The sequence below is a fragment of the Natator depressus genome, chromosome 4 (assembly GCF_965152275.1).
Source record: "Natator depressus isolate rNatDep1 chromosome 4, rNatDep2.hap1, whole genome shotgun sequence".
Lineage (NCBI taxonomy): Eukaryota > Metazoa > Chordata > Testudines > Cheloniidae > Natator > Natator depressus.
Window position 1 is genome coordinate 61127796 of NC_134237.1, and position 24856 is coordinate 61152651.

General features: G+C 38.8%; 1 protein-coding gene across 1 annotated transcript in view; it reads left to right on the forward strand.

The window, feature by feature from the left end:
• Window positions 1-19599, forward strand: part of GUCY1B1 (guanylate cyclase 1 soluble subunit beta 1) — a 65093-nt gene extending 45494 nt beyond the window's left edge. The window contains exons 6-14 of the mRNA XM_074951050.1: window positions 2497-2727; window positions 4047-4163; window positions 5227-5360; window positions 6281-6478; window positions 10036-10273; window positions 10729-10869; window positions 13458-13612; window positions 14485-14611; window positions 18532-19599. Of these exons, the coding sequence (XP_074807151.1) occupies window positions 2497-2727; window positions 4047-4163; window positions 5227-5360; window positions 6281-6478; window positions 10036-10273; window positions 10729-10869; window positions 13458-13612; window positions 14485-14611; window positions 18532-18555 (1365 nt within the window). The 3' untranslated portion in view covers window positions 18556-19599. The remainder of the gene's footprint in view (window positions 1-2496; window positions 2728-4046; window positions 4164-5226; window positions 5361-6280; window positions 6479-10035; window positions 10274-10728; window positions 10870-13457; window positions 13613-14484; window positions 14612-18531) is intronic.
• Window positions 19600-24856: the final 5257 nt, after the last annotated feature.

Genomic DNA, 24856 nt, shown 5'->3' on the forward strand with positions numbered 1-24856 from the left:
CTGAGGGGAGAGTACTAGGACTCGGAGAGAGCTGAGTTCCAAGGGTAAGCTAGGGAGAGCCACCCCCTGTTATGGGTTGTATGGTAAGGAGCCCTGTAACCACTGCACTGGAACCAATTAAATGTCTAGTATAAAGAGTATGGATAATGGGCAGGAAACGCCCCTTCCCTATGTTAAAGTGTAATAAAAGTTGTGGCCAGCCACTTAATTCCATGCATGTGTCTGTCCTCATTTCACTTCTGTGGCTGCATCAATAAACACATTCTAACACGTCATAACAATTTGTTAAAAAAGAAAACTGTGTATAGTTTGTTAAAGGCTCACACTTTGTAGACTTTGTTTTGCTAAAGTCTCACTCTGTAATAACAGAGGTTGAGTTACAAATGGGAATAGCCTCGTGCTTTTCTTTAGTTTATTTCTACAAAGTGAGGAGTAATGGGGAATTATTTCTTTGTTATAAGCCCCAGCTATTTACTATTGTATTTATGTTCTGCAGACATCATAGACTTGATCCACCTTCACTGGTGCAAGGAGGTGCTAATTGCCCCTCCTTGAGCTAGCAGGGGCTGCTCCAACAAGACAGAATTATTTCACCCTTGGGGAGGGTAGGTGACTGGTTGCATTGCAGCTTTTTCTTGGAAGTTCACCAGGGTAGGGCAGTTTCATACTGTATAAGAGCCCCAGCAGTGCAGTCTCCTGAAGCCAAGTGCTGCATGAGCCCATCCTTAGATTAGCCATGCCATGGTCTCTCCCCAGCCAGCACTGCCTATTTTGGGGGATCCATTGATCAGGTGCAGGCTCCCCATAGAAATAAAGTTGCAGGTGCCTTGGACAATGCAAAACCATCCAGGGGCACTTTCCCTCACAAGAGGTCCTGTGTTCTGGGCTATACCAGCAGAACCAAGCATGATCCAAGGCTGAGTGTAGCTCCTTATTTCCAGGATCAGGAGTTGGTGTAGACATATCCATTTAATTTAGAACAGAGTAGGGAACCTATGGCATGTGTGCCAAAGGCGGCACGCCAGCTGATTTTCAGTGGCACTAACACTGCCCGGGTCCTGGCCACTGGGTCCTGGCCACCGGTCTCGGGGGCTTCGCTGCTGGCCTGGGGTACCGGCCACTGGCTCCCCACCAGCTGGGTTTCCGTTCGCTGGCCCCGCTCAGCCTGCTGCTGTCCCGGCCACCGGTCTGGGGGGCTTCGCTGCTGGCCTGGGGTACCATCCGCTGGCCCCGCTCAACCTGCTGAGTCCCAGCCACCGGTCCAGGGCCAGCCAGACTGGGGTCCCAGACGCTGGCCCAGGGCTCTGCAGCCACCCCCAGCTGTGGCCCACTGGCCCCAGCCTGGGGCAGTGAGGGGGGCAAGAGGGGGCATAGCTCAGCACCCCCACCTTAAAAATTGTTCCAGCACCACTGTATTGGGATATTTTTAAGTCCTGATTTGCTGCTTACATCACTATCATGCCATGTGGAACAGCACGCTGTGTTTGACATTGAGATAAGAAGGTACATGGAAGAACTGGAATCAGAATTTTCTGACAGATTTCAAGATTTCCAGCGATTTGGCCCAATGCTTTCTTTTCGAATAAAACCTGAAAAAGTCAAAAAAAGCGACTTGGATGTGTCTGTATTTCAGCTGATGGGTGTTGAAGATTTCAAAATGCAGCTCATTCAGTTAAAAAGCTCAGAATTATGGGCATCTAAGTTTGGAGATCTGTGGAGTGCATTTGAAGCTACCGAGAGAGATCAGGGGGCCTCTATTCTGACCTGCTGGATGTCCCAAAATTTACTGTTTGAAGAAAAGTTGTGTTTGCAATGCTTACAGCATTTGGATCCACATACCTGTGTGAACAGGTATTTTCACACATGAAATCTGTCCTCTGTCCCTCTCGGAGCCAGTTAACAACTGATCACTCAGAAGTCTGTGTGCAGCTTAAAGTATCCAAATAGATGCCAGACATTGGAAAACTCAGCAAGGAAAAGCAAGGGCAAGGATGACAGTAAACTGATAAGATTTTAATTTAATTTGAAATGAAGCTTCTTAAACATTTTAAAAACCTTGTTTACTTTACATACAACAATAGTTTAGTTGTATATTATAGACTTATAGAAAGAGACCGTCTAAAAACGTTAAAATGTATTACTGACACGCGAAGCCTTAAATTAGAGTGAATAAATGAAGACTCGGCACACCGCTTCCGAAAGGTTGCCGACCCCTGATTTAGAATTTACAGTTCATATTTGAATGGGCTTCAATTAGTGCCAAGAGCAACTGTGTTTGAATAAAGAAATGCTTTTCCTCCCTTGATTTGTAGAGACTTTTTTTAAAACTGGAGATTTCTATGGGAATACTGTATTTTTGGAAGAACTGGAACTCATTATTTTGATATTTATGTATCTATTTTCTCTAAATGTGTTCTGGTCTTTGCAATAGAATTCTAATTATTAACACATGATAGAGGTTATTGCTACCTGCAATCTTTCTCTTCTTTTGTCCAGGTTATTCAACAGAGAAATGAAGAGTGTGACCACACTCAATTTTTAATTGAAGAGAAAGAGTCTAAGGAAGAGGACTTTTATGAAGACCTTGACAGATTTGAAGAGAATGGGACCCAAGAGTCCCGCATCAGTCCTTACACTTTCTGCAAGGCTTTTCCTTTCCACATAATATTTGACAGAGATCTGGTGGTAACACAGTGTGGCAATGCTATATACAGAGTCCTTCCACAGGTCAGACTATTGTCATATGTGAACAGCTGTAACAAGTGTTTTAGATATTATTTTAATAACAACACTTAAGTGCTATTATAATTTCTTTATTTAAGGTATATTGTGATACGATATATTCTGCAAGGGTTCATTGTGAAGACATTAAATAGATTTGCGATTGTCTTTCTACATTACAGTGCAGTGTTTAATTCTCACCTTAAAATGCAGTTGCACTTTGAAAATGGACAATGTAAAAATAGCACCTTCTTCTGGAACAGGTCTGCCTTCTATGTATTCAGGGAGTCTTACGTTTGACAACAAAAATATTTTATTATTTTTCAGGCTTATTAGCATTGTGTAGCTAACATAGCTGCAGTATGATGGGGTGCTGAATGCTCTTTTACATCAGGAACATCAGTTTTAACTAAGTTCTAATTACCAATTTCTAAGGTCCAATTTCTGACCTCAGTATATGCCTATGAAACCCCGCTGAACACAATTGATATTGTTTTCTGTTATTTATATTACAGTAGTGCTCAAAGTTCTCACTTACAATTGGGGGCCCTGTTATATTATGTACTGTGTAAACTCATAGGATAATGTGGTCCCTGCCCTGAAAAATGGACAATCTAATTTAAGACAAGATGGAGCTAGGAAGTGTAGTAAACAATATAAGGGAAATGGGAGAGGTATGATGAGGATTATGTCAATTGATCATGCAGTTACATAGCACTGTGCATATCTTGATGGTTCTGAATCATTTAAATATTTTTACAATATAGTTAATTTTACTGACCTTTCACTTCACCATTGTGATTTGGTGATTTCCTGGACATGGCTCTTGAGGGGGAATTGGAAAGAAGAGAGGTCAGTGGCTTTTCAGATGAATTCAGGGTGGTTCATTGAACACATGTAACTAGTGACCTACTGAATATGGCCAGCAGAATCTTTATTACAGGACATAATAGGTGAGAGAACACAACTTGACTTTTTGACCCTAACGTGAGTTTGTAGGGAGGACAGTTAGAAAAAACAGCTTTTTACTTGTAAAGTGAAGGAACGCTGAAAGACCTCAAACATGATATGGTGCAGTGCTATTTTTGCAAAGTCACTTTCCAGAATAGAATTGCACTTTAAAATACACAGGCACCACAGCCACAACTTGAAAACCATATTTTATATAAAGAATGTACACCTGCATTCTCTGTCTCTATTCTCTTCCACCTTGCATTGTATATGAAGTGAAAGAAATACAATCACCATGTGAATATTTTCTGGTTATAGAAAAATCCTTTATTTCCTTAGAAAATGAGCTTCTGTTTGTCTTGTTTATGTTTTAGCTTCATCCAGGAAACTGCAATCTATTGTCAGTTTTTTCCTTGGTTCGGCCTCATATTGATATTAGTTTCCATGGGATCCTCTCACATATCAACACTGTCTTTGTATTGAGGAGCAAGGTAACCAAATAACGTTCATCTGGCTTTTGAATAAGTAAGTATATTTTACAGAGATAAGAGGAAACTCAGAGGCCCTCAATAAAAATCTTTTGCACAGTAGTAAGCCCTGAGCCCATTCTGTGTTTTGGGCCAAGAAAAAGCCAGATGCATGAATTCATATGTGGTTGTTAGGGTGGGCTATAGGCGCAGATACAGGGAGGTGCATATATTTTGCACCTATGATGCCTTCTTTACAAATGACGATCCTGTACAATAAATGACATTACAGAACTGCAGCCTTCTACTAGGAGTAACTGTATAACTGCAGTTGCTCCTGGTTTTGGGGGAGAAGCAACTGCGTAATAGTTTGAAAGGCCAGCATGTAGCATATCACTGCTTGGGCCCTTACACACACACACACACATACTCTTCCAACCCCAACATGTTCCCGCGTCCTCTTCTGTAGACGTGGCAAAAGAGCCAGGCAAACTCATGTAAATGAGTGCAGCACGTGAAGTAGCAACTGCTACACCAGGTAACCTGCTTATTTACTGGAAGTAATATCCCAGAAGGCTGAAGGAGAAGTGTTGCATATGCACTCACAGGATTAGACCCTCAGTTTGAGAAATGACATCTAACAGAGGAAAAGGAGGACAAAACCAGCAAAGTGCACATCCCTCATTCCGCACCACTTCCCGCAGCCTCCATTGGCCGGGAGCGGCGAACTGCGGCCAGTGGGAGCTGCGATTGGTGAAACCTGTGGATGCGACAGGTAAACAAACTGGCCTGGCCTGCCAGGGGCTTTCCCTGAACAAGCGGTGGCCCTAGTTTGAGAACCACTGCACTAAAGTAATCGAGATAGGAAACCTTAGAAAACTTAAATAGTATAGTTTGGCATGTTCAAGAAACAAGTTCATTTGGTCTTCAGTGTAGTCTATGCTTCATGGATCGATTCCAGACATCCTGAGCTTTCCTCTAGTGAAGGTTATGTGTGTCTGTTTGCATGCACACATGCACATGTGCCTGGTGAAGTAGCACAGGAATCATTATTGTTGTTTAATTATTATTACTTTTTCATTACAAGGAAGGACTGTTGGATGTAGAAAAGTTGGAGTGTGAAGATGAACTAACTGGCACGGAAATCAGCTGCTTACGCCTCAAAGGTCAAATGATCTACTTACCTGAAGCAGACAGTATTCTCTTTCTTTGTTCTCCAAGGTAGTTTAAGCAATGAGTACTCTACTGACAATGCTGAATAGCCACCAAATTGCAGGAGTGTCTCTAAATGTGTATGACTACAGAAACACGCTGGACCAGATTCTGTTCTAAGTTATAGTGGTGCAAGCCCACTGATATAAGGGAGTTGCACGTAGAGAACAGAATGTGGTGCATGCATAAAAACATTCATTACAAACATTGGTACATATTATCCCATCTGTTTTTAAGCAGAACACCTCATTAACTGAGTGTTTTTTAATAAGTCATGAGATTTGGTTTATGAATTTCATAACCCTAAGAAGAAGTAGGAATCAGTTTCTCATCTGGTGATATGCTTGCATAGCAGTTGCAATGCAATTTTCACAGTGAGATGCAATGATGTTTAAGAATCAGCTGGAAAATTAGTTCGGAAAATAAATTATGTAATGGACTCATGTCATAGTGTGACAACTGTCATCTTGGTTGTGACGAGGGATTAAACTGAGGACCTTCAGAGCTAAAAGCATAAAAATCTATAGTTTTGCTAAAGGATCAGTTTTGTAGCAGTGAGATAACACATTCATATCCTTTGTGGAGTGGGCACAGGTGGGAGACTGGTAACACATACTGAACAGTAGGTTACAATAGCACTGCTATTATTGAGCGGGGATGTTATTTTAGACATTTATAAAATGCATTAGTCAGGGCTCTGTATGCACATGTACAATAAAAAGACATGCATTAGTGCATACAATTACAAGATAATTGATGGAAGCTACTTGTTTTACTGTACTCCCAATCTTTTAATTAAATGTATTACCTCACTATTTACCCCTTTATCCCCAACCCCTGCTACTAATCAATATTTTAAAGGATTCCTTAGGCAAGTTTAGTTTAATGTGCATTTCATTTCCAGTGAAATACATTTCTCTATATAACAGTGTGATGAACTTGGATGATTTAACCAGAAGAGGGTTATATCTGAGTGACATTCCGTTGCATGATGCTACCCGTGACCTAGTCCTTTTGGGAGAGCAGTTCAGAGAGGAATACAAGCTGACTCAAGAACTGGAGATCCTCACAGACAGACTTCAGCACACACTAAGAGCACTGGAAGATGAGAAGAAAAAGACAGACACGTAAGAATTAATTCCCAGTTTTAAACTGGAACAAAACAGCTGGTAATTATGGAGCCAAGAGAGCACAAACTTTTTTTGTCTTTATAATGTTGTATATTCTGAAGGTTCTCAAACATTAGCTGCAATATAGAATACCACATGCATGGAAAACTGAAGGACTCCTTCCCTTCTTTGCTGTAGAGAGCTAAAAACTAAAGCGAAGCAACAGTCCCCAGAGCTTTAGAAATGACCTAAGAGAGCAGTGTTCCAGGAAAGCATCTTACTGAGGCTGCAGAGCTAGTGACAAAGTGCCAGTGATGCAGAAATCACTATAATTTACTATGTGCCCTGTAAATAAAGGAGATAATTCATAGGGATCAGACTAGTTGAAATAACATTGAGAGTTATAATAAAGTATTAAATCATTCTTGATCTACCATATGTAACATTTAATTATGAAAATTTAAATTTGAAAATGACAGAAAACACAACCAGGCTACAAGGAATTTGATTTTCTTATTTGAAAACTGTATTACAGTCTAGAGGCAGACAAAAATAAAAGACTATTTAAAGTCCTGCTATGGTATGATGCTATGAATTTGGCTTTTCTATGCCTCGTGAGAGGTGAACTAGTGCACAATACATTGAACATGCAAATTATTACTATTACATAATGTTCTCTAGACAGGACTCAGAGAGAAGACTAGTTATTGGTAAATTAAGTAACTGGCTCTGAGACAAGCAGGATTTGACGAGCAGTCAAATGTCCTATTTGAAAAATAGGTTATATTATATTACAGTGTTATATATTACAGTGTTATAGTAGCAAAGTTTCTCCAGGTCTGTCAGTACCTAATAGGGATGTTGACAATGTCCTGCCATCAAGTCTGTTGTCCTATTGCTTAACCTGTAGAGTAGTGTCTGTCGCTGTAAATGAGTGGCAAGGAAATGATGAGTTGAGGAACTCGAAAACAAAGGAAGCTTTAAAAAAGCCCACTTTTTTTTGTTTTGTTTTGTTTGACTCGTAGAAACACTTTTTCACCATCAGTGAACAGTAATCTGTTTGGCGCCCAATAGGAAAGGCACCATGAATTATTGCTATAACACACGCCAGAAAATAGTCCAGAACTATATTTAATGCAACGGAAAGGTTGCACAAAAAATCAGAAAATCTAAAAGTTAGGATTCCGGTGACAGTGTTAATTGAGCCATGTTGCAAATCCTATATGTTTTTTGGCATCTGCATACAATATTGGATTAAAGACATACCTTGCGGTAATAGGTTCAAGGTGCACATTAAAACAGGAAACTAGGGAGTGAAAATGCTGTACCTGTGTAATGCACAACTTCCACTGTTAGAAGTGTAGCTTTTGCATTTCTAATTTTTAACTTTGCCCAAACCATTTTTGCATGCAATTTGAGTCTTTTGTTAAAAAACAAATAAAACATATCTATTTTAAAATATTAGCTTTTAAATTGTCCCAGTTAGGCTTTAAATTTCACACCTCACTGAGGTGAATAGAGTGTGAGAGTGGAATGGTCCTACCTTTGCTGCTTCTCTTGTTTAGCTGGAGACATTTTTCTACAAGACTTGGTTAGCAGGGGCTGCAGCACATCAGTATAAGATCACCTTTTTTAAAATGAAAGTTTAAAATTTCGAGTATATTGTGGAATCCGTTAAAAACTTCAAGATTTTCTTCATGCCAAGGATTGTCTCCTCTATAGTATCGATACAGTTCTTTGTTTTGATGTGGTTTGTTTTTTGGAGGCATATGCTATTTGAGTTTGAGTGAGGCATTTAAAATCTCCCTGACCAAACTTGGGTAGGATCTTGTGATCAGATCTATATGGGCAACTCCCCGTCCTCACACAGTGTCCCATTGTGGTTAATGGAACTTCATGCAGGAAGAGGATGCCACCTGCACAGGGCTGATTGCAGGAGTGGTATCCCTCTGAGCAGCAGTCTGAGAGCATCAGCCCCAATACTCAAAAATGTAGTGAGAAAAAACATGGAGCAATGTCAAAAAAGGCTTTAATAATATTTAAATGGATGCATTTTGGACATGCTCAGAGGTGATTTTTCTTTTGCTGTTAACTTGTATTTATAAATTATTCCCTTCCTCACCAAAATCTAGAAAAGCATATACTCTTCAGTCAGGACTTTGGGTCCAATCCTGCCACGTTTACTTACTTGTAAACTCACTTAAGTCTGATAGATGTTAGTACCATCAGATTGCAAAACCATTCTGCCCAGGGTTTTCAGAACAGACTTACAGCAAAAATGACAGAAGTTTGAAACTTAGCATAGAAATAGGACTCAGCCATCCAACCTTTACTTATGAAAGTAGCCCTTGCTCATGTAAGTAGTTCCAGTGAAATCTCTCTTTTGGATTTGCTGTCCCTGACACCAGAACTCTACCTCATTCCTTGTACCTGCTGATGGCAAGGACCAAGACACATGATTTCTTGTGTGCCATTGCATAAAGGGAGGAAAAACTCCTTGCACCCTCTTTCCCTCCCTTTTTCCACACGTGCAGAAGGCACCACAATCATACCCATAAGCTGCAAGAGAGTTTAGAATTGCATAGGGAGATCAAGGATGTGTTAAACCAGTTTAAATAATTCTAGTAATTGAGACTGAACACTTTGATGTGTTTAAAATAAAGTAATTTTAGAAAATTCTATCTATTATTCTTTAGGGAAATGCATCTATCCATTATTCTTATCTCTCTTCCTCATCTTTCTCATCCTGTTTATTCCTTTCTTCTTAGCTTTCATGTCTGTCTTAGCCTGTAATGTTTATTGCAGGCTGAACAACTGATGAGATCTGCCAGAACTTTAAAATGGATAATTTTAGATTGAAAATTAGTATCATTTTATCTGAGTTACCATCAGATTTTTTTTGCTAAGCCCTGAATTGTTCCTGCTTTGCCAAATTGCTGAGTTTGAGTTCTGTACAGTGGCAGATGAAAAGCTGAAAAGGGGTGAACATGAGGGTAGAATATGGGCCTATGTGTATGATTTAGTTTTTAATTTGCATTGCGATTTACAATATACACTATTTTCCTTTTTGTCATATGAACTGTTCGATTTGTTGAAAAAATGTAATAAACCCTAAGGATGAGATACGACGCTTGTGTAAATTGGTATAGATCCATTGAAATCAGTGGAGCAAAACCAAGTTACACCAGCTGAGGATCTGGCCCACACACTTTAGGAGTAAGAAAAAGTAGTACCAGGTATCTTAACAGATTATGTCAAAGGAATTTTGAATATATTTTTTCATAGTTAAGTGGTGGCTTTGACCTATTAGCACGTGTGTTTGGAATGTAATTGCTTTAACCATATGAACCACACAGATGTATATCAGAGCCTGGTGTTCAAGGAATAGACTCCTTTATAAGCCTCGTACGTCACTTCACTATTGGAAATCATTAATGTATAATAACCCCTTATGGAAATATCAGGGTCATACTTAAATAATACATTTATTCATTTTCTTTCTTTCTCTCTCTCTCTCTCTCTCTCTCTCTCTCTCTCTCTCTCTCTCATACCCCTTACTTATTTTACCTGTCTAGATTGCTGTATTCTGTCCTTCCACCATCTGTTGCAAATGAACTGAGACACAAGCGTCCTGTGCCAGCTAAGCGGTATGATAATGTGACCATTCTCTTCAGTGGCATAGTTGGATTCAATGCATTCTGCAGTAAACATGCCTCTGGAGAGGGAGCCATGAAAATAGTTAATCTTTTAAATGACCTTTACACAAGATTTGATATTCTGACTGATTCACGAAGGAATCCGTTCGTTTATAAGGTAAACATGAGATTTTAGGGCATTGCTATTGTGTTGCTATAAGGTAGTGTCATAAAATAAATATAATCTCAGTTCATTCCATTGACTTTAGATGTTTTTACAACTTTGGTGTTGATTTAGTCCACAGCGAAGAAAAGAACATGTCCACTGCTAGTTTTAACAGCATATACAGTGAAGAACTCTTATTCGGAATGCTGCACATTGAAATAAATGCATGGAATCATTAAAATAAGTACTTTTAGGTAAATAAAGCTAGAATAAGCTGCTAATCAATGGGTAGTGAGTTCTCCAACTAATTTTAAGAAGTTGTATACATGAATCTCCAAGGATGTGTTAGGAATATAGAAAAAGATGGGGAAAGAAGGGGAAAGTATTTGAAGTGTCTAGCAATCTTAAAAGAAACACCACAGTAGCTCTAGCTTTCTGAAGCATAATTCCCAAACATGTTTTGATAGGTGGAGACAGTTGGAGACAAGTATATGACTGTGAGTGGTCTACCAGAGCCATGCATTCATCATGCACGATCTATCTGCCACCTGGCATTGGATATGATGGAAATAGCAGGACAGGTTCAAGTAGATGGAGAGCCTGTAGAGGTTAGTATTTGTCCAGGATTCAGTAAAGACTTGTTGAATTTTAAAAAAACCCACCACTGAAATACAATAAAACTCAAGGTCCAGTCTTCACAAATTTCATTATTGCTAGAAGATGAGTGATCTTTTCAGTGATATGAAGAAACAGATATATGTGTGATATAACTCATCTCCCACAAAACCCCAAAACATAGTTATTGTGTTTACCAATCTTAAGGACCAAATTCTGCCCATGGCCATGTATGTTTGGCTGCCATTGATTTCAGTGCGAGCTGTGACAGCCCATCTGAGTGCAGTATATATTTGCTTGAAGCACAGAGTATAGAACGATAGTGTTCTCCCAACAACCCATTTTGATTCTGGTTCAGAGCCACCAGCCGACATGGGAAAATCTTTCATTCTAGAGCAAAGTATGTTTCCATAGGGATTTGTTGAAGTGGAGAATGGCAGTACTGTGATTACTAGAAGTTACATTTTGAATTAACACCAAATTAGAGGTCTTGCAATAATCTCTCATTTTCAGAAAAATAATCACAGGATAAACAGGCACACTCCTATGTACATGAATGGAATTGCCCCTGCATCTGACAGTAGTGTATTAGCTCCTGGATGTTTCACTGTATTTGTGAGCATAGAAGTGGAGAAGGCCTGATCTGATGCTCTGCAATAACTGAAGTCTGTTAAAGGACTTAGCCCATTCTTCATAGTGAGAAGCATCTTTGCCAATAAGCATCATGTCTGTATGAAACTGAGCCACAAAAACCCCGCTGAACAAATACTATCTTTGTAGGGTTCTTTGAGTGTATGTAACACATGATTCACTTGTGACCCTTTTATCACTGAATAAAATCATTATATATTAAATGGTTGGGATCCTCCATAAGTAAGAAATCCTGCTTGGCTCATGTTCTTGTATAATTATAAATTTGGAGCCAATTGTTACAGGAGATGAATTGGGCTTTGTTAAAAATGTAGTGAAATAATTGCAAGATTTTTCCCAATTAGTTTGTATATGTACAGGGTTTAAGGGAAAGGGACAAGTTCTTAATTCTGAGTCACAATGTACCTCATAATCTTTATGGAAAAAATGTAGGATGGTGCCTTGTACTTCATTCAATAACTGCTTAATTTAATCGAAACAGGAACCAAACTATTTGTTTTTAAAATAATATTACTCCCACCCATTCTTTTGATTACTTTAGGCATGATTATGAATAATTCAATCATCATTTATAGAAAGAGGCCATTTGTCAAGGCTCCATTGGAGGTACTCATGATTTACACCAGTTTTCCTCAGAGTGGAATCATGCCCCTCGTTAGCAAGAATAGAGACTGTTCTGAATGCAGGAGAAATAAAACAATCTCACAGAAGAACTATTTTAACAAGAGGTGGGCTCTCACTCTGGAGAAGCTCCGTTGGATATATGCTCCTGTAACAGAGACTTTGGCCTGATGATTTGACCAAAAAGCTGTGTAATTCAGACATTATTACTAACATAAGTACTGTCCTGTGCTATCCAAGATGTGCTGTGTACCTTGGTGATCATATATATATCATATAACCTTGGAGTTAGTCATTAATTTCAGGCAATGGACTTGGTGAAAGGAAAAGGAAGACACACTATTACCCTTGCAGATGTGTTCACACTGTGAGATTTTTGAGTTATGTATCTGTGTGCTCAGTTCAGATTAGAAGTTAGCATTTATAAAGACAGTATGCAATATGTTAGACGTAAAAGTTGCTCATTACTCTTAAGTTTTAACTTCAAAATCCTTATGTTCCTTTTTTAAAACAAGAACATAGGTAGGTAGGTAGACAGATAGTTATAAAAGTCACCTTGTGTCCTGTGAACCTAATATGTAAACCTCTGTGTTTGAAGTCTCCAGCTGGCTTAGGTAGTATGCACAGTAGCCAAATTCTGCTCTGAGTTACACTCACAACTCATTAAAATCAATGAGTGTATTCTTATGCTCTTCCTTTGGGGGGTGCAACACAACTCACAGCCTGGGCAAGGGACTATGGTGATATGAAGCCACCTTTGTGTCCTTTCAGTTGTGGACTGCTACAGAGGTTGAAATGGCACCTGATGTAACTTAGATAGCCCTGGAGGCCACATAGAATCTTAGATAGTACCACACAGAATCATCCTAACAGCTTCCACTGTGGCCCTTAGTCTCCATTCCCCACCACCAGCACACTTCTGCACCAGGATTTGTGGAGAGAGCCTCATAAGAGAGCCTGCAGTGATCAGTATCCTGTGCCAAGATAATTCTCCAGCCGAATCTGTCCTTACGCTTTGAAAAAGTGGGCCTGATTTTTCCACTGCCTTGCACCTTGTATAGTCATGTACAGCTGTGCAAAATGGGTGTAGAATTCTACCATTCTGAATGAATAGCATTTTACACTCAGTCTGCACAGCAGTAAATGACTACACATGGTGTAAGGCGAAAAAGAATCAAGACTGGTGTCTTATAAAAGATAAACTCCAGCATTTAGAAAATGCATATTATATGTATTTAGTTGGAAACATCAAGTTAGTAAAAATGATCATGAACTATAAAATATTCAAACTTGCTTTTTCTTGTTAAAGATAACAATAGGTATCCACACTGGCGAGGTGGTTACAGGTGTCATAGGCCAAAGGATGCCCCGCTACTGTCTCTTTGGAAACACTGTTAATCTAACAAGCAGAACAGAAACCACTGGAGAAAAAGGAAAAATCAATGTTTCTGAGTACACCTACAGGTGAGAAATGCAGAACCCCTTCTTGATAAGAATTTCAAAAGAAACAACTTTATCAATGTACCTTTAAAGTAACTTTAGAGGTGATAGTGACAATCCCACTCAGTACATTACAGCACATGTATTTTCATGAAATGTTGTGTCAAGTTACATTACCATGAATCACTATTTCCATAGGAAACAATTATATTCAGCCACAGGAATTTGTAGTGAGACATGATAATCGCCTTAAGATATTTGTTGGGGTTCCCCTGAGACATCTTCCACTCAGGTTACCCAAGAATTCAATCGGACTCCAGGCTTGTCACTCAGGTTCCTTTATTTGGCATAAAGCAAAGCTACACTGAGTTGACCAGACTCAAGTGTAGGGCGTTGGTACAGGGGGTACCACACATCCAAAGTTACCCAGCAAACTTCTTCCTTTATATACATTACACATTTCATTGCATTCACTATACATTTCATTACATGTTTTGGGATTGGCTTGGTTACTTTGTAGGAACCAACCCCTATAAAGAATGTTCTGTATACTCACTGTCCATGAATGACTTACTCTTTGCCTCCTCTTATGTTCCAGGATTATTTTATCCATTGTTACCTTGTCCATTGTAAATGGTTCCCTGGGTGTTCCCACTCTCCCCCCCCTTATCTTAGCTAATACAAATATTCTTTTTCCAAACTACTGATCAATTTATCTCCCTAATCTGGTGTCCCAGGATATGAGTCCTCACCCATGTCCAATTATTCATGTTAAGCCCAGCCTACAGTATTGCCTGACAATGTAATTAATGTGCCCTCAGATGTAGCATGTTTAATGTTTTCTCTGTATGTTTGTGTGTGTGGAGGGGTAATCTAATGTTTGTTTTTAATTTCAGGTGTCTTATGTCACCAGAAAATTCAGATCCTCAATTTCACCTCGAACACAGAGGCCCTGTTTCCATGAAGGGTAAAAAAGAACCAATGCAAGTTTGGTTTTTGTCCAGAAAGAGTACAGAGACAGAGGTATGACTAACCAAAAAGTAATTCTTTTTTAAAACAAGGCATAAATACAACAAGTTTAATCTAAATCACTGAGAACCATTTTCACTTGCAAAACTAAATGTTCCCTACAAGAAATGAACCATTTTGTAAAATGTTGTTCCATTAATGTGTTTACTGTCTTGACAGCAGATGAAAGGTCTTGATTATTTATCTTTGTTGTTTATGCATTCTCTAAAAAATACTTTTGTATTTTAAAAAGTCCTTGAGGGAATGCCAAGTGTTTAAATATTTATCTGTCCTTACAGATTTTTCTGTTATATTAGACTTTGTAATATGCAGTACATCTCTGTTTAGCTGACATGTATAGTTAGAGCCATTTGAAAACTCTCCATTTGCCTGCCTGTAGTGAGTGAAATACTGCAGTCTCTTCTATTTTTAGATGCCAGTCCAGCAACTACGTCTGTATGGGCTCCCTATTGCAGTCAGTGGGGCTCTGTGCAGGTACAGGGTTCTGCCTGGACAGAGGCTGTTGCATGTTTAGTTTAGGAAGATACAGAGCAGAACTTTGGAAAGGCACTGAAGTAACTTCAGAGCCTGAATCCCATTTTCAGAAGTGACTTAAGGAGCAACATCTCAATACCTTTAAAAATCTGGGCCTTAGCAGCCTAAGTCTCATTCAGAGTCCCAAGTGCCTAAATCTCTTTTGAGAATGGGATTTAGGCTGCTAAGCCACTTAGTCACTTTTGCAAATTTTACCCACAGTTCTTACTGCAAGTATTTGAGCAAGCAAATGCTGACTTTTTAATGGTACCTACTAAATGTTGATATTTCTTATTCCAGGACAATGTACTTCAGAGAACAGTCTGTATTTTCTCTAGAAAACTTATCTGTAGTCTTTAGCACAGACTCGTAACTTTCATGAATATTCTCTGTGTCGCCTTTTGATGATACTTTGCTAGTTGTGTTTTATACTCATTGCAGAATATACCATAGTTTCATATGACTGACATTTCCCTTTGAGATCCATAGTCAGAGGTAAAAGAGATTTTATCAAAACACTTTTCACTTTTCCCTACATTATTAGCAATAGAGATCCTATTTAACCAAGCATGTGTTATTTTTAAATGTAACGTTAGAGAGAAATGCACAGCCAGGTGGGTACTACCCACTTTAGCCTAGACATGTATTTAAAATAGATTTTGAAAGGGTACATATATCAAGGCTGCTTCTGATATTAATAATATTTAGTATTTTCATTATGTAGCAATTATCTAAAAAGCTTTTTATTAACACTAACTTATTCATTCTCTCAACCCCCTTAGGAGGTAGGTAGGTAAAGATAATATTGTTAATCCTCTTTTACAGAGGAGGAAACTGAGGCAAAGGAACCCAGCTAGAGACACCTTGGGCTTGATTTCCAGAAGCACTAAGTACCTGCAGCTCCCATTGATTTCATATGGAGTTACAGGTGCTCAGAACTTCTGAAAACCAAGTCTAAGGTGTTTCAAATTGAACTCCTAAAAATTGAGGAACCCATGATTAATGGCAACTTTTGACAATTTGGCTGTAAGTAACTTGCTTATAGCCACAGTCAGAGATGTCATTAGAACTCAGGAGTTGATGGTTCTCAGGTTTTTGCTCAGAAGGCTAGATGCTACTGTAAGATAAATGATTAACAATAGACAACTGACTAAAATGTCCATATAAATGAGCTGCTCTGCTGACTCATTTTCATTTACCCTTTCACAAATCATTAGCTATTTCTAAAACACTAATAGAAAGTAGAGCACAGTACCTTTAGAATACCATTAGGTATATTTTAACTAAAAGATGTGTGTAATTTTGTGATGAGGAAAAGAAACGGAGTACTTGTGGCACCTTAGAGACGAACAAATTTATTTGAGCATCCGATGAAGTGAGCTGTAGCTCACGAAAGCTTATGCTCAAACAAATGTTAGTCTCTAAGGTGCCACAAGTACTCCTTGTCTTTTTGCAGATACAGACTAACATGGCTGCTACTCTGAAATTTGTGATGGGGCTGTCCATTGTATGAGTTACACACAGGATTATTTCATTCTAGTGTTAAGAGTTATAACGAAATTATTTGTTTTACAAAGCATTATAGCCCTCCTTATCACAGGACAACAGCTCAAGCTTTTTGGTTCTGCTCAATCTCTTTCTGGATAGCTGACCTAACAGTTTCTGTAGATGTGGCCTAAGCAGAGACCTTCCCCAAAGGAATAAGTCCCTGATGTGCGCTGGAGAATAGACCTTTACGCCTTTCTCCCAGAAGTAGGGAAGCTCGGTTTTGTTCTGGATAAAGCAATGCCTCTAGCTCTACCTCAGACCAGGTGCTACATAAAGGCCTTCTGCCTCTTAGGGTAGATTTCCCTAGAATCCCCAGACATGCCTCACTCCAATCACAGGGCAGTTTCCTTCAGACTGTGATGGACTAATAGAATTATTTCCTTGTCTGATAAAAGCCAGCGATCTCTTTTGTTTTAGCTTCTTCCTAAATTCAGATGCACACACAAATACGATGTTCCTGTACAGTAGGACTCCTCCCATCACAGAAGAAGAGCTCAGTGTAAGCTCAAAAGCATGCCTCTCTCACCAATAGAAATTGGTCCAGTAAAGAATATTACCTCACCCACTTTGTCTCTCCAGTAGGGGCATTCCTGCGTATTGCAAGGAGTGAATCATAGAATCAGTTAGAGATTAAAAAGATTTCTTAAATTAACCAGGTCATCTTCCTGCTAATTGTTCTCTCCAATACACCAGTGAACTTCTTTTTTATCTCCATTACCAACATGAATCAATCAATCAGAATCAGAGATAATGTGCCACTTCCATCCCCTTCATCCCAGAGGGCAGTCATGAAATCACCTTCTGCTAATTAGATCACAATAATTAACATAGATAAATGTTTTCAGCAAGTGGACAGAGATGTTATGACAAACCTTAAAAAGCCCTGAGCCTCTGCAGTGTCAATAGATAGCAATGGAAGTTGTAGTGGCTCAGCACCTCTTAGCTGTGTCATCCAGTCACATAGTGCAACCTAATTACCTCCTAGGAGGCTCTGCTTTCTAAGCAGCCATGTTTGCTTGCATTTTGTGTTCTTTTTCTGTTCTCCACTTAAGCACTCAACAACTTTAGGACTGGGTCTGAACTGAGCATTGGCCACAGTAGCTCTGGCTCTATCTCTTGTTTTGCAGTTCCTGATGCCCTTGTTTACATGTTTTTAGAACACAGTGCAGCTGCAGCTTCACTCCTGACAGGCAGGTTTGTTTTAAAAACACAGAACTAGGACGGCCCAGTTAGTAGAAAAGCTCAGGTGTTGTTTTGTTTTACCTTTTTATGGTTTACAACATTCCAAAAGGTGAAAATTGCAGCCAAAATAAAGGGAACAGGGAATAAAAATATTGGCTACTTAATATAGCATCCACGATATTGGAGGCAGCTGATGTAAGTATTGCTAAGATCCCTACGGGTGCCTCATATCCCGTGTTTCCCATTTTCAGAGACTCTTCACTTACTCCTCACACTGCTCGTTCCCCAATCTTATCCCAAACCTATTCCCTCCTGCAACAGCAATCTCTCTGACTTCACATGCTGCAGCATAAATGGCTGGAGGGGCTCTGTGACTGGGGTAGTCCTGTGCCTTCACTGTTACAAGGCTCACAGGAGGATAAGGATAAGGACAGTCGGGGATAAATTAGGGTAACTTGTCACCTAACTGGTGGAATTGTCATAATCCGACTAATAAGGCACCCAAAGCCTGTGATCCTGGCACAACAATATTCCTGCTTCACTATGCACTGTCTTCTTTATTTATAATAAAGCCACAATGAAAAGTATCAAACTTATTTTGTCACTGCATGTCACATTGCTGTTTCAAAGAAACTCTCTTATTTCTCAAACTTCCCTTACATGCACTCAAGGAAATAAAGCAAGATGTTTACTGAGCTGGGGGAAGAGGAAGAGGACGCTGGATAGGGTGCGATGCTGTGTCCCAAACAACTTACTGGTCTAGCAGTAACGATGATTTGTGCGTATTACTTCATTTTGCATGTCTCATTTGCCTATCTGCCCCACCCTGAAAGTATCATATTCACTGCTGGATCTCTTGCTGTTATTTGGCTCAGCTTTTGATATTGTTTTATTTTTGCTATGGGTGTGTATTCCAAGCCCATTTTGTGGCTCATGTAACCTTTCTTATGTCCTGATAGTACTTACTGAATAACATTATGCAGTGTGTGTGCCATAACTAACCCTTTTAATCTGGTGCTTCTCGTATGTGCTCTTTGTCTTCATCATCGTTATAAAAACTATTCTATTAATGCCGCCCGTTTTCCTTCAATATGTCATCATGTGGTATTCCAGTTCCTTCAGGGAATAACGCTTGACATACTGTGCTAATTAGTGATGAGGAAACAACAGCTCTTTTGATGTTACTGTACAATTTCCACCTGTATATACTACGTGTACATTTTTTATATTGAAAAGAGGGGGCTGGTTGTCTAATACTGCAATTTGAATCATGTGTAAATGTAATCCTATCCAAATGCTGGTCTCTTGCCATGTAGTTTTCATTGATTTATATTAACTGACTGCAACTGACTTGTGCATAATAGATTGCTGGACAATTTTGTGTCACTCACAGTGCTTTTGTTCGTTTCCAATAAACACTGAAAGGCACACTGGTGGGACAAGGTTGTCAGGCAAAGCCTTTTGTTTTAGTCTCTTTGGTTTTCAGAAGTGATTTTGTTTCAGCCCTTGGAAGAATATGATAATATTCTGGACAACAAGTCAGGAATAATTAAATTAGTTTCAATGTATAGGGCATTCGTCTTGGAATAATACATTCATTCTTAGCTCAATGATATTTTCTGAATATCTGCTTTATACAATTATATGTTAGTACAGTGCAATTACTTTTATGCACAAAATAAAAGTTTGTCTATAGTATATCTATCTTATCAGCACAAAAATATATGTATAAATGTTTCATGCTAATGTGTAAAAGGAACTGCAATAAATTATTTTTTCCATTGGTCTTTGGAAAGTTTATTTCTTCAATAAAAATATCTGAATATTACACTTGCTATAACATATGTATCTTCTTCTTAATTCTATTATATGAAGTCTGAATCTGAATCTTTCCCATCCTGTCAAATGTCAGTTAGGGCATTAACAATGCTCTGCCATCCTTGTCTATCATGCTGTTTGCTGGAATGGCTCCCCATTGTGTTTCTAAAGCTTAACTTTTTTTATGAGAATAGGTTATTGGTCTATCATTCAACCCCCAATTTTGAGGATCAGAGGACTGCTTTTCATCTGGTCCCTTTCTGTCTCTTGACATGTCCAGCTAAAGTGCCCTTAGCAGGCGTTAAAACTCGTGCCAGCATAGCTCAGAGGGTCACTGGAGCACACAAGCCTCCCCCCCCAGGTCAAGGGAAGGATTATGCAGAGTGCATTCTTCAGCTATTTGCCAAACTATGGCTCCAATCCTGTAGTCAGTGCTCATATGGGCGCAGGAGCCTGCCCCTGTGGAACTGGTTACAGGATCAGGGTTTTAGATTAAAGTAGTGCTCAAAATGTGCAGGTTCTCTCCTCACAAAAGTAAACGAGGACATCAGATTGCATGTACAATCATTACTTTTGATACATTTAAACAATAATTAGCAACATAACATTACATCTAATGATAGTGAAGGTTGTGGGAGGACTCAGCTCATTCACCCAAAAGTTTAAAAGCAAGGAAATTAGAAGTTAAGTGGCAATACTTGTACATTCTTTTCCACCTTCAGATTGTCTGCAATTGTTGATAACTTACTCCATAAGGCTGTCACTTCCACCCCCCCACAGATACTCAAAAGCAATGTGCACCCTGACTTCATCAAACCTGCACTCTAACACAAAGCCTTAACATTGACCTCAGCAGTGTTCAGGTAGAATAATTTCCCAAATGCATGTTGTGAGATGTGCTGAGCTGTTGATAAACAGATAGAAAAGCACAAGAGGTCACTGTTAAATTTTTGCATTACACTGCAAGTTCAGTGAACTATGAAAAATTCAAACAGTGCTCAGAGTTTATGTTCTCTGGTTTTTTTGGCCATTTGAATGAGCGAAATATATATATATATATACACACCAATCTACTGCAGCAACATAATAATAGCTCATATGTAGAGAATGCTTTTTATCCCAAAGGAACGTGTGCAGTTTAGATACTGAACCACTTTGGTTACTAAAATTGGTCTTGAGTTAAATGTTCCGCTCAGATTACACTAAAAACTTTTACAGTTATTTGATTTCTTTACCTATATTTCGTTGCCTCTTTTATTTAATTGGTTTAATGTTGTTGTTTTTCCAATTTAAAATGATACAGTGGCATCCAATCTAAATGATATGAGGCAAGACTACCAATGTTTGTGTCACAGTGCCTGGAGTGGTTCACAGCCAAGAGTGCCAAACTCAGGTCAGACTGTCAGAAACAGACTCCCCAGACTAGTAGTATATTCTATCATTAGATTTCACCAAGCCAGTAACAAAAGTTACTAGATCACTGTATTATACTCCTGGATCACTGCATCAGTTTTGCCATGGAGTCACAGACAATCCCTTTACTCTCTTTAGCTTCTCTTTACCACCCAGGCAAACAGGACTTTGTGATAAAAGGTTATTAAAACTAAAAATGACATATCTTCGGTTCTTCCAACCCCAAAGGATCAGTCACTCACCCCAGGTCACTGGATGCATCTCGACTCGATCTCACACTAAAGATACATGGTAGCCAATTTCTTTAGTAAACTAAACTAAAGACTTATTAGCTAAAAAAAAAAAGAGAGTTATTAATAGGTTAAAGTCAGTAAAATACATTACAGTTGGATCAGAGTTTGTAGTCCAAATGATTGCAGAGGTGTAGTAGTCTTCCAGTCTCTTAGAGTCTTTTCATAAGTTCCTCAGGTCTTCCCAAAAAAATGTTTTTGGAGCCCTCTGTCTGTTGTCTGGAATGCCCCATTCAGATAAATCAGAGAGGCAGAATCTCTCCCAGTGTGCCTTTTTATAGATGAAAACAATCTAGCAAGCATTCTTATCATCCCACGGGTCTTGCTTTGTTGACAAAAAGCAAAGTCTGTGGATTTTCCATTGTCTTTCACATAATGACCCATGCTTAGAAGTCAACAACCTTCTCATTCAAAGTTCTAAGGTTTCAATTCCAGTTGGGTCATTTAGCAATAATATAAACAAAATGTGATGGGCAGGAACAATTCTTCATTAGATTTTATACATTGAGTAACTTCACTTCTAAATCTTTAAATACAGGCCTTTTGACGTAATGTTAATTAAGCAGAATTGCATACAATATAAAGATAATTACAGAGTTACAGGACATGAAAAAGAATATACTTTGCAACAACAGGTTAATTGAGTTACACTAATATACATTAAACAGGATGTAGGTAGATGAAGACAAGTACAATTAACATCTATTCTGACAAATGAATTGTCTAGATATACAATAGTATCTTTTAACACGTCTTTGAAGTTCACCCATCCATGAATTTGGTACACTTAACACTTCTTTAAGGTCTTGACCAGAACTAGCTAGTTGCCAGCACTCGAGTTTGTTTCATAGACATTTTTCATAGATAATTTTATCTCAGGATGCTAAAAAAGTCAAAGTAGCGGAAAGTTCAAGGGGAAAGCTGTGCCTGAAACAAGGAACCTAACTGATCTAATGTTGGACCTAATTGTGTTGTAATCTGCATAGGATAAATGCTGCAGTTCTTACTCAGGAAAAACATGGAAATCAACTCAGCTTGGTGTGATTTTTCTTAAATAAGGCTGACTCTGCAAAGGATGTGGTCTACTCTCTTACAGCTGGCACCACAGCTGGCTTCCACTGTGGGAATCTGATTCCTTTGGCTGCCTTTGATGTCTTTTCTGTCTCTGTCATATGATAAAGCAGGCAGCATATGGCAGAAAGGGAGAGGGGAAGAGTTAAAATTAAATCAATGTTTTTCAATATTTCTTTTCCAAAATGGATGCTTTTTTGATACTGCTCCACCTGGGTACCCAGCAAATAAGAGAGATCAGATTATGCAGAAAAATACAATATATTCAGTGGAGCAGCTGATCCTCAGAACCTCTGAAATTTAGGCTCCAGTAATCTCAGTTAGGGCTCCCACAAAACCAGTAAGTTTTTGGAAAATTTTGAGCTGGCTTTTACTTTCATTGAGCTCCCCATTTCCATTGACCCAAGATTTCTTGAATAATATACAGACATCATTTACAGTACAGGGTCTGATACAACGTAATGGAAGACATCAATAAAGATTCCCATTGGCTTCAGTGGGTTTTAGATCAGGCCTACCTAGCCCAAACTGGCAGACCTTAAGGGTTATTTTATGAAGACTTCCAAGTCTTCTGTGACAAGTCTGATTATTTGGCACATTTGTGTTAAAAGTTTCAGGCTTTTCATTGACCTTTGTCCCATGCAACTCTGTCAAAGTCTGAATTTGGTGTAGGTGTAGTATATATCAATAATATCTTTTAGCTAAAACATAATTAATTCTTCTCTTCCTTCAGTGATATGTTACCACTATGTTCACTTTATTTAATGCATGAATATATTCCTCAAACTTGATTGAGCTGTTGCAGGTCTTAAGACTTGAGCACCAGGGATTTGTGTGTGTTTACACTCAGTGTGATATGCATAGTACACGAAAGTTTCCACAGAAATAAGCTCTGGGAACATAACTTCAGGTTTAATAAACTGGGCTCTTTGATGGGTGAAAAAAACAAAGATAGAATAACACAAATGAGTGTTTCAGTCACAGTTTATGTTCATAATATTATTGTAGTGGGGGTTTGTCTTAACAAGTTATTCTGTTCTGTGAAGTACAAAGACTTTGTAGATAGGCATAAAAAAGAAAAATTGTTTGAAACTTTAAAAAAATAGAGGCTTAGATTTATTTTTTTAAATAACCCCTCACAAATTATTTTCTGTTAGAAAAAGTAATAAATATCATCTGGTAAAATTATACATAAGAATAGGTAAACTAATAACAAAATACATTGGCAGTAGAATTCTAGCTTCTTTTAGGGAAGCATGGATTCTCAAATTTGTCTAAGTGGTAATTATTAACTAATTATTAACTAATATCTAATTATTTAGATAAGTTAGATGTATTCAAGGCAGTAGGACCTGATGAAATTCACCCTGGGGTACTTAAGGAACTAGCTGAAGAAATCTTGGAACCATTAGCAACTATTGTCAAGAACTCATGGTGAATGGATGAGGTCCCAGAGGTCTGGAGAAGGGCAAATGTAGTATCCATCTTTAAAGGAAGAACAAAGAGGACCTGTGGAGTTCTAGACCAGTCAGATTAACTTCAATACTTGGAAAGATATTGGAACAAAATATTAAATCATCTGTTTGTAAGCATAGAGGATAAGAGAGTTATAAATGATAGCCAGCATGGGTTAGTCAGCGACAAATCATGCTAAACCAACCTAATTTCTTTCCTTGACAGGGTTAGTGGACTACTGGATGGGGGGAAGATGTAGATATGATCTATCTTGATTTTAGTAAGGTTTTTGACACAGTCCCACCAGACATTTTCATAAGTAAACTAGGGACATGTCATCTAGATAAAATTACTGTAAGGTGATGCACCACTGATTGAATGACCATACTCAAAGAGGAGTTGTTAATGGTTCAAACTGGGTGGACATATCTAGTGGGATCCTGCAGGGGTCTGTCCTGGTCCCAGTACTGTTCAACATTTTCATTAATGACTTGGTGTAGCAGGGGGATCTGTCCCCTTACGTGCCTGTGGAAGCAGCAAGCCCCAGTCTAATGCGAAGTCCAGTGGGCAGGTTTTGCTAGCCAGCTGATCCAGCTAACCAGTGGCTAATGATTGGCTTTGATTCCCAGCTGAAAGATGTAAATGAAGAGCCAGTTCCATAAAGGGAGGGACTAGATCAGACACACTACACTGAGAGCAGTGGAAGACTAAAACAGGGTGGGTAGGCCCTGCGAGGTGAAGGGAGGGCTGTAACCCTTGAGCTACTGGAGGGTAGATGACTATGCAGTATCAATGCAGGCAGGACTATAACTTTTATTACTTTCCCGTATCAGTTTGTGTGTCAGAATAATAAAAGAGCTCCTGTAGAAGGCTAAAAGAGTTGGGCATGGCTGACTGTTTTTTCCCCAAGCTGGTGGCTAGACCCACCAGACCACTTATGTTAGAAAGC